General features: G+C 32.8%; 1 protein-coding gene across 4 annotated transcripts in view; it reads left to right on the forward strand.

The window, feature by feature from the left end:
- The window catches only part of LOC125028892 (pleckstrin homology domain-containing family A member 3-like), a 10738-nt gene extending 1062 nt beyond the window's left edge, over positions 1-9676 (forward strand). For 2 of the 4 annotated variants that reach the window (XM_047618490.1, XM_047618487.1), the window contains exons 2-7: positions 177-293; positions 487-657; positions 2198-2319; positions 4435-4578; positions 5765-5820; positions 7299-9676. In XM_047618490.1, the coding sequence (XP_047474446.1) occupies positions 177-293; positions 487-657; positions 2198-2319; positions 4435-4578; positions 5765-5820; positions 7299-7311 (623 nt within the window). In that variant the 3' untranslated portion in view covers positions 7312-9676. The remainder of the gene's footprint in view (positions 1-176; positions 294-486; positions 658-2197; positions 2320-4434; positions 4579-5764; positions 5821-7298) is intronic. The other 2 variants (XM_047618491.1, XM_047618489.1) reach the window with 1 other exon arrangement.
- Positions 9677-11232: the final 1556 nt, after the last annotated feature.

An 11232-nucleotide genomic window follows, 5' to 3' on the forward strand; every position in this document is an offset into this window, starting at 1 on the left:
TTACCAGATATCTCAAATTTGTCTCATGAAAATCTGTGATTGTAATGCCAACCCATTAGGATCATAGTTTAAGTATAAAACTTTTTTTAAAATTTTGATAGATGTTAACATTAGTAATAATATTTCTACCAGAAATGTTCAGTAAACCATTTACAACATTCTTTCACCTGTTTCAGGATGGCAGCCAAGATGGTTTGTGTTGGATCAAGGGGTTCTTGCGTACTACAAATCACAAGAAGAAGTCAATCAGGGTTCAAAAGGCTCGGTTAAATTGTCAGCATGTGAGATCGTAGGTGAGTCTCTTGAAATGTTTGTTAATGATAGTTTCAGTTGCTTCAAACTATTGATATGTAGGTTTATTTATTGCAGTAGATGTATTTATTTTATGTGATATTCACAAATAGTCTGTGCTTTGTCATTTCATGTTTGATTGGACACATTTTCTTATAGTATGTTTCCTAATCTGTTATTTCTTTTGTCTTTCAGTTCATCCAACAGATACTATGCGTATAGATATAGTCATTCCATATGAGCAACATTTTTACCTCAAAGCACCATCACCCCATGAGAGACATGCCTGGCTTGTGGCTCTTGGTAGTGCCAAGGCTGGCATACCGCCTGCCATTCCGCAAACTAAAGTAGAGAAGGGTAAGACTGGTGAGAAAATCTTTTCCATTGACAGTAGTTAGTGGTAGAGTTTTTCCTGAAGGGTACTAGTAGCATTTTTTTGTCCTTGTGCTTACAGTTTTCCCCTCCTGTTGCTAATTCACAGAATGTGCTAAGACTGGCATATTTTCATTTATAACAAGAACATGTACTATATACAATTTTTTTTTTGGCTGTTTTCTCATTCTTTCTTTTTTTTCTTTTAACAACTATGGAATCACACTCGGCAATACAATGTTCATTATATAATTCATTGCTTTTTTATTTCTAAAAGGGGGATACAGTCCATCTGAGTAATTTTATAGATATTTTTTTATTACATAATCTGCTTTCATGGTTAATCATGAATGCTGTGAAGTATCACTGATATACAATGACTGGAACACACACAAAGAGAAAGGCATATATGGAGGCAGTGCTGTGGACAAGCAACTAAACAGAGCAACTAGTTAGGCAGGTTAGTCCAACCATAAAAGAGTGTTGTGGGACTCAGCTAAATGCCTCTGCCTCTTTTCCCCCCCGGCCTACCAGTGTTCCTGCTTGTGGGTGACCTTGGCATTTCTCTAGAGGGGCCCTATCTCTTGTGCCATAAGGAAACTGAGGTCCTTGGATTGTAACCAGATATCATAATATATAACTTAATTAATTTTCCTATCTTATTTATTAATTCATTTATTTGTTCTTCACAAATATACATGCTCTTGATACACTTCCCCTTGAAGAATGTAATTTTATTTTTACCAATTGGCCAGCCTGCTGTTTGTTTGGCCCAGAATATAATTTTTAGGGACCTTCAATCTTTTATCTTAGCACAAAGTTGTGTATCATTAATTTTAGAACTCTGTCCTTATTAAGAGACTAATTTTTAACCATTCCTGCATCATAATCATCATGAAATCAGGATTTACATTCTCGAGCCAAGTAGGTCATTAGTTTTCAGACATATAAATAAATGATTGGGAAGGATTTCTATGAAAAGAAATGTTAAATGTTTCAGTGTTTCTTTTCTGTAAATGCTTATGATATTTGATGCACTCAAAAGAGGCTCCAGAGAGTTCATTCAAATGTCGTCTTTATCTGCTGCAAAGAAAACCATCATTTTCTTTATGGAATTTTAGGATTTGCATTAAAACACAGAAATTATATTTCTGCAGCTTGAATTTTACATTAATGTCAGTGAAATTCAGGTGTTGTAACTTTCTCATACGTTTGATGTGAAAGAATCGCATCCCTTTTCTAAACCTCTCAGTCATGGCTAAATTATCTCCTCTGTAATCATATAATTATTATCTTTTCTGTTTTAGGGTAAAGTTTATTTTTCCAAAATTTTGGATCATTCACTTAAATTTATCTTTTTAAAGGATACACAAAACCAATGTTTTATTTTATTTAGAATACCAAGTTGATATTAAAGAGTTTGTTATACCAAAAAAATGTAATTATTGATGAGAAGAAGAAAAAGCAAACAGCAAATCAATTGACATAATTGTACTGAATGCCACGTAATTCACTGCTGCACATCTCCTTTCAGAGCCTGAACGAGATACTGTTAAAGTTAAAAAGTCGGAGTTGAGACTTACGTGTGACTTATTGATGAAGCAGGTGTATAGTGTGAAGACAGCTGCCAACAACCCTGATGGACCAGATCTTGAGGTTTGTATATGTTTTTGAGGTGATGTTAGCCTTGTATTTCCATGATTTTTTTTTTTTTTTTTTCCTTCACTGGTCATGTGAACTGTGCATTGGTATTTCTCTTTTTTTCACTCTCCCTCCTTCTGTCTCTCCTCTTCCTACCCTTCTGTCATTCTCATTCTCATTCCACTTATCTCCTCTTCTCATTCTTCAAAGAAATAAATTAATGATTAAAAAGAGTGAGACTGAGAGAGTTTATGAGAGAGACAGAGACAGAGACAAAGAGAGACAGAGACAAAGAGAGACAGAGACAAAGAGAGACAGAGACAAAGAGAGACAGAGACTCCCTCCACATTCTCCTTCTCCCTCTCCTTCTCCCTCTCCTTCCTCCTCCTTCTCCCTCTCCTTCTCCCTCTCCTTCTCCCTCTCCTTCTCCCCCCCTTCTCCCCCCCCCCCCCTTCTTTTTTCCTGTTAGTATTGTTAATAACATTATGACAATCATAATGTCAGTAATGATAATGACATAAAGAGTATTGACGGAATTATATAAAACCATTTTCCCCAAAAAATCAAGGAAAGGGGATATCAAGTGAGGTCACATATGTATACTAATTGGCTCCTTGATGGCTAAGCACTTGTGGAGCCATCGATGTGTAAACAGATTCATGAAAGAAAACAAGCTAGCTGTACATACACCCAGCAGGAGAGGGTTCAGAATTATTCTTCCTGTAGATATTTGTTAAGAGAAATCCAAAAATTCCCTTTGATGTTCTCTGCTAATTTTCATGGCCTTTCTAACGAACTAGGATTTTAACTGATGAACATCTGTTTAAGTTATTTGGTACAGAAGGTGTCTAAGAGAAGTATTTTGAAGAATAATGTGAAGTGAACTACATATAGATACAACTTTAGTGTATGAGTGACAAAAGTGGAAACTCCTTCAGGAACAGAGAATTCACAGTCCATTCAGGCAGCTGATGTGGCAAAAATAATTATCAAGTTGTTGTTGTAGGTGATTGTTTGTTCTAGAATGCTAATCGTTAGTTTACTTGGATGCACATGCCTAAATATGCAGATATAGGTGTACATATACATCCAATGTTTAAACACATCTGCATTTGATGATCATGTTTGTAAATGTGTGCAGTTGGATGTATTTGAATGCAGACAAATGTGTGTCTGTGGATGTTTGGGGACATGGATGTAGATGTGGGTAAATATGAACAAGTCACTATCCAGTGCAAGGCTGGCCTGCTACTCTAAATCAGTGCTGGCTGTGTGGCTGTTTAGTGGTGTGCAATCTTCGTTTAATGTGAGGCATTGTGTTTAGAAACAAACACTTTGTTATCTGTCTTTAGATATAAACTTGTTGCTCATGCATACTCATTGCCCATGATTAAATTGAACAATGGTAATTAGATTACAATCATATCTCATACTTTCATTGCCAGACAAACTTAATTTTACGTAGCATTTTTTGTTTCTATTTATATTTTTTGTAATTAATCTTGCACATATGTTATCATTTCCTATTTTATGTTTCAATATACTGTAAGGTGTAATATTACTGCTAATTTTCATGCACTCTCTATATTCTTCAGTTTACTCTCTACACCTATCTTGCACTTCATTTGAGTATTCAGGCATTTGCCAATAACAGGACTGGCACTAACAGGCTCCTTAGAGGCACATCTAGACTGGCTGTGCAGTATCATTTAACAAATTTGGAAGAATATTCATTCTCATTGTCTGCAAGAAATAAGCAGGATTTAGACCCAATAAAGCTTGCCTCAATCTGTGCAAATTTACAGGATATATGTGTTGAATGTACAAAGCACACAGTAATTTGCTGTCATGAGATAGGCCCTTTATACGTGTACCAAATGGCTTGTTGTCTTATTTAGTCTCATCAATCAGAGTTAGGAAAATCCTGTATATTCAAGTATTTTAGACATTTTCTGACCGATTTTCCCACAGTAATGTTTTAATTGAATGTTTCACTTTTGTTGCAGAAGGCATGTCTAGCACAGGCTGAAAATTGTAAAATGCTGTGTGACTGGTGATAACTTAAGCCCTTGTTAAAATACCTAAAAAATTAAAAGGGATAATAATGTTTTCTCTTCCTGTCCTTTTCAGAAACTAGATGAATCAACAGCTTTACTGACAGCAACATGTGATACATTTATTCGTACCTTGGAGGAATGCATGAAGCTCGCTAACACCTCCCCGACGCCCCAGCTTTCTGGTGAATTCCCAGTTCCTCCAATCACGCTCCTTAAGGTCAGTTAGTCTTCCTTGGGAAAAATGGTCACTTGCACAGAAGCATGAAACTTTATGTGTTATGGAAGGAATAGTGGTATATATGTGTTTATGTGAATTAGAAGAGAGGTAAGAGGGTAGAACTTTGTAGACTTTTCAGAAAAAAAGAAAGACAAATGTGTTTTCACTAAGACATTGCTATGTATTTTAAATTTACTACATGTATATTTTATTGAAATTTTGCAGACATATAGAACAGATTTTTAAAGGCTTTGGTTATGCTGTTATAAACTTGAATCTGTTCCCAATAGGTGGCGTTTATGTACAATCTAAGACATGACAACTCCTCTGTGGTTGGCATGTACAATCAGCCTTATTGAAATGTCTAGCTCAATGGGGATTTTCATTTAAGATACATCAACTGGCGACTCAAACATTGCCATGCATGAGAGTGCACCGAGTCTGAAAATGTACTTCAGATACATGATAATGTTTTATATTTTTAATCATATATAAGAACTACAATTTTTATTGTCGTGTTATACTCAACATTGTTAAAACACATTGTATGACAGTTGGCACAGGTTTGGACAGAATTAAGTGAATAAATGCTTTTTTATTATCTCATAAAAAGGTAATGCTGTGAATAGGCTCGACAGTTTTCTATTACTGTTTGTAGAAAAAAAAAATATATATATATATATATATATATATATATATATATATATATATTATACCAGGTTGAAAAGCTATTGGCAAAAATGTCCTGTTTTATGTTGATTTTTGTCATAGATTTTTTTTTTCTTTTTTTTTTTTACATAATTTTTACTTAATCAGCAAAGACTATTGATACATCATAATTACGAGATATACTTATAAGAAGATCAAAAGCAGGCTTAAAGCAGGTTTAAATGTCATTTTTTAGCCAATATTATATAGGGAAGGACATTATATAGTTGCCATGCTTCAAAATTTTCCCACAAGTGTCTACTACATGCATTGCTCATAACAGGTATAGAAGCTATGATTAATAACCATGTTTGATTACTGAATTAGTATTTTCTTCAACCATTATTTAATTTTAACCCTGATCAGAAGTGAACGAACAGACCAGATCAGTTTTATGAAAGAAGTCTATTTTGAATTTTCAGAAGACTATTGTATATTTTGTGGAGCATTATCTCATTCATTTTTCTCTGTTGTCTAGGAGAGAAAAAGTTCTTCATCGACACCTGTTGTTACCAGACAGAATTCTGCAGAAAGGTAAGATTGTTGTTACTATGTAGAACATCGTGTGTATGATTGTTTTATTATGCTGTTTACTGATAATTGAAATTATTCAGTAGAAAGGAAATAGATATGTCCGTGAATATGTTTTATGACTGTTTTACTGTATACTGGTAACTGAAATGTTTCAGTGAACATTAAATTAATTACAATAGCGGCAAGTGGGGTGAAATTGACCCCTCCCCCCCGAGCTTTTTTTTTTTTTTTTTTTTTTTTTTTTTTTTTTTTTTTTTTTTTTTTTTTTTTTTTTTTGGTTGTGTCCATTTAAAGCCCAAAATTTGAGACATGTCCTACGATATCAAGTAGATTGAAATGACAGCACTCCAAATATTGTTGAAGTTTCATGATATGCCTTATAAAGAATCATGAATTTTGTCAGCGTACAAAAATATAGTGTCCATTTATATCATATTGCAGGAAAAATATATTATTAAATTTAGTGTCAAATGATAATGTTTTTTGTTTTTTTTTTTAAATTCAAATAAGGCTGAATATTCTGATTTTGTATGAAAAACTAAAGAACAAGAAATAAGGATGCTAGACAACTTAAAGGTAGCAGTAAAATTGACCAAAAACATGAGGAAAAGTTAATAGGAAGATTGTGTAATAAATATTGTCTCTGAATGTGGTCTCCCATTGAAATAGATAAATAAATAGGTAAAGAAAGACTTTGTATTGTTATTAGGTAGTTCCAGGCAGCAAATATGAAAAGTTTTCACCAAATCAAAGAGCCAAAGATAAGATAGATGGGCCGGATGGGCCGGCCATTATCAAAGCACCAGGGCAGCGTAATCTAAACGCGAGAAAGTAATGTGTTTTTAATTAGCTGGCCGGTGTTTACAGTAATTCACTCTTACATTGATTAGTTTAAGGTAATAGTATTGGTTTTGTTTATTTAGTGTATTTATTTATTTTCTCATAGGATGATATATTTTTTTTTTCAAATATAAACTGTCACTGTTATTGTATTTTAGAATGTATGAAATATCTTTTTTCTTTTTTTCTTTAATTATTGTCCTGCTTATTGGTAGAGTATTTTAAAATCATATATATATATTTTTTTTTTGTTATGGGGACCTTATTAAGGGTCAAGTCTTGCAAGAAATCATGGATTTGTAAGACTGGTCAACTTTATTGGAATTTTGTGGATAATTCTGACTGCCCAATTTTTCTCTTATAAGAAACGTGGTTTTTTATGTGTTGAAAAAACAAAACTCGGTGTTACAGTGCCAAAGATAAAACTTTTCCTTGTTGAATAAAAGGGTTTTTAAGTAAAATAGGTGAGGTTTGATTCGAAGGTTGTTCTGCTATACCCCAGTATTTGTAAAGCAGTCACTCTTCTGTTTAAACTGTCATTCCATCACAAAAATGTAATAGTAATATATATATTATTAAGTAAATATCTTTTATAAAAATACTGAATTTATGTAACTGGTCCCTTTTCTCCATCGTAGGAGGACAGAGTAGCAGATAAGGAGACCAAGAACACAAATGAAATCCTGCAGCATCAATCACAAATTTACTGAAGAAAGTGCAAGTGCAACTTACATCCAGAGTGAAAGCATGGAGAATGTTTAATTAGATTGATTGGCATCTGTGCATTTTTTTTTTTTTTTTTTTTTTTCATTCATTTATTTCCTTTGTGCAAGTAATGAGTTACTTGTTTTTTTTTTCAAAGATAAGTTGTTATGGAGGCTGTTTTGTTTGTTGTTTGTGTTATTTTTGTTTGTTTTATGTATTGTTTAGAATATTCTTGATTTGTTTAAGATACTTATATTATTCTGATTATATATTTTGATTGAATATACATGTAAAGATTTCTTACACATATACAGAATGTATGTACAAGCTCTCACACATACTCTCTAAAACACACACACACACACACACACACACACACACTCACTCTCTCTCTCTCTCTCTCTCTCTCTCTCTCTCTCTCTCTCTCTCTCTCTCTCTCTCTCTCTCTCTCTCTCTCTCTCTCTCTCTCTCTCTCTCTCTCTCTCTCTCTCTCACTCTCACGCTCTCACTGAAAGTAATATTGTTTAGTATATTTGAATTGAGTATCGTAAATTATAACAGACAAGCCGTATATATTTGATACACATTATGTATTACATAATACATAATATTAATATTTCACTGTTATGTATAGTTATATTCACTTCTTTAACAGTGCAGTCACCAGTAAGTTCATGCTGAGTATTTTTATTAGTACTAAGGCTGAAGAAATAAACAGGTTAAGCATAGGTTTGTGTGTGTGCATGTGTGTGTATATACAAAATATATGTATATACAATATTTAGATATGTATTTATATACACATATATGGGTGTGGATGTGTGTGCTTGCCTGTGTTTGAGAGAATACATACATGTATATGTATGTATATATATAATTTTTTGTGGAAACTATTCCTTCAAAAAAAAAATGGTAGATTGCACATTGACAATCATAAAACAGAATTGGCAAAAGTTTCAACTGAATATGAGCTAGAAGCACTCGTATGCATTTTGATCTCACTCGACATTTTGCTGCTTAATTCCAAGTGATGTACTTCAGTGTAGTATTAAGGATTTTCATCAAATTTGAGATATATTTTTTTTATTCTTATTATTATTATTATCGTTATTATTTTATTTACTTATTTTTTATGGGTTTTTAATTTCCGGTATTATGACTGTATGGCTGATTTAAGCTGCCTTTATGTCTTTATGTTTGTCACTGATTTGTATTGAGAAATTTGTAATCGTCAAAATCATATCATTAGTTTCCTATTTACATCCCACTTGGTAATAGGATGTATAGGAGAGATTTGACTTCCTTTGAGCAGCTGCGCAAGAATATATCTGTATTAAGCGCTAATACCAGCTAGAGAGATCTGATTTATTGGAGTTTTGAAGAAATTCTGACAGACTGTTCATCATGTATCCAGTCTGCAGATTTTGTAGTTCCACAGACATTCCTGAATCGTTTGCAATTGGATAGGATTTTTAATTTGTAAGTGTTCCAGTTTTGTAAGTATTGAATTTAATTGCTTTTGAGTTGATTTTAGTAATGCAGGGTTTTGCTGTTCATTACATAAAAGTTCTGTATGTATATATATATATATATATAATGCCTTCCTTCCCTTGAGTGTTTGGGTTTGATAGTTTTCATGGTGATACCAAGTATTTTGAGATTTTATGATTTTTAGGCAAATGGTATGGTATGCTTTATTCTCTGAGTGATATATAGGAATATTTGTTTTGATTTTTTTTTTTCTTTTTATACTATGTAAGATAGAAGTTTATAAATTAAAAGTGAGGCCAAAGGAAAGAGTTATATTCATGTAGGTATAAAGCCGTGATTATTTAAACTATTGTTAATATATGTAGATTATAAATAGAACATATTTGTAAATGCTGTACATTCACACAGCCAAAGGTCAAGTGCATTCAGGATTACCACTAACTTAGCTAAAGTGAAAAGGTTAGTTCTTGTTTCCTGTGCATTTCCTTGTCATGCAACATTCACAGACAGTGTTGTTCTTCTTGACTCGACATGGGAGATACGCTGCGAGTCAGTGGATTCCTGTGTTTCTCTTTGTTACGAATTTTGTTTTTTAATGCTCTCCTCCTTTTACTACAAATTTTTCATGTTTACGCTTTTAAGAACTGACATAAATTCGTATTTCTAAAATTCAGAAGAATCAGATTTGTATTAATTGCCCTTAGGATACACACACACACACACACACACACACACACACACACACACACACACACACACACACACACACACACACACACACACACACACACACACACACACACACACACACACACACACACACACACACATATATACGGAGACATGTTATACATGCATACATACATATTTACATTTACATTCATATATATATATGTACATTCATACATGAATTTACATATATTCTCATATACATACATACATACATAGACATATAAATACACACACACATATACATATATATATATATATATATATATATATATATATATATATATATATGTGTGTGTGTGTATGTATGTATGCGTTTATACATAATTCATATGCACATTCATGTTTTCTTTTATACATGTACACATATTCATACATGTGCATGAACTCCCACACAACATACAAAGTTACACCCTTTGAAAAATTATAACCTCACATGTTTAGCCAGAAAATTATACCAGTGTAAAGATGCTATGTACAAAATTAGTGGCACCAGTACTATGCTTAGTGGTATTTTGAATACCTTTATGGCTTTGAAATTAGTACAATATAGTGCATATGATCTTTCTTATGTCTTAGTAATGGCAGCACAAGGCTAGTATGGCAGCGGTTTGTTAAGGAACTAAGTATAGATATGCAGAAGTAGTCTGCCGTAGAGGAATATGCGGTAGGAACAGAGCATAATATTCATTTGATTTCAAATTACATACATGGGAATGCTGTTTTGCATCCTTGTATGTATGTACTGAAGTTATGTAAGTTCAGTATATAGATATTATGTATTTATACATATTGTGTAAGTTTTGCAATGGCTGATGACTGGCATCTAGTTTTCAGTACATACCTCAGGAAAACTGTTTTGAGTTTTTTGGGGTTGTAGAGTAAGACCAACGTTTGTTTTTCTGTTTATATGTCTGCCTTACAACTTTGCAGACTCAGACTGTGATTGTTATGTAATGAGATTGTCCATCCATGAATAGAGGGTGGAATAACACTTTATGAAGAAATACTTTGTATTGCAGTTCATGCTGTACTTTTCTTTCTATTTACAAGTTAAGGGAAGTTTCCAGAATTGCAGTGATCTTCATAAATGTATTTATCACAAGTATAGTATAGTAATTTGTGTGTTAATCCCAGTATTTTAGTTGAATTTGTATTTCAGACTCTGCATTTTGAATCACTGATACCTGTTGTATGATTTCTGTTTTGTTACTGTCTTTTTTGGATTGTAACTCTTAAAACAAGAAAATCTAAGAAGTGCAAAATAAACTGTTGATTTTTTAAATTAGTTATTAAGACATGGAAGTGAGACCTTTCAAAGTTTCATTTATTATCAAAATGAAGCTGATCAGTTATTTTCTTGGATGGGGGAAAAAAAAATGTAAATGCTATTGTGCTTTGCTAATACAAAGATGTGATTACTACTGAAAAAAATTACATCAGCATTCTTCTAACCTTTGATTTAGTAATCAGGCTCTAAGCAATGAGATATATGTTAGGCATTTGTACAATTGTCATGTTCTATTAGTTTTGGGAGTTCGAGACCTGATTGAATGCAATGCTAGTTAATTTGTCTTCAGTAACTGAGTTACCTGTCTGTAAATGAATCGGAAATGGTTGTTATAAAGCCGTTTTCACACACATTAA

This window comes from Penaeus chinensis, chromosome 9 (genome assembly GCF_019202785.1).
Source record: "Penaeus chinensis breed Huanghai No. 1 chromosome 9, ASM1920278v2, whole genome shotgun sequence".
NCBI classification, from domain to species: Eukaryota; Metazoa; Arthropoda; class Malacostraca; order Decapoda; family Penaeidae; genus Penaeus; species Penaeus chinensis.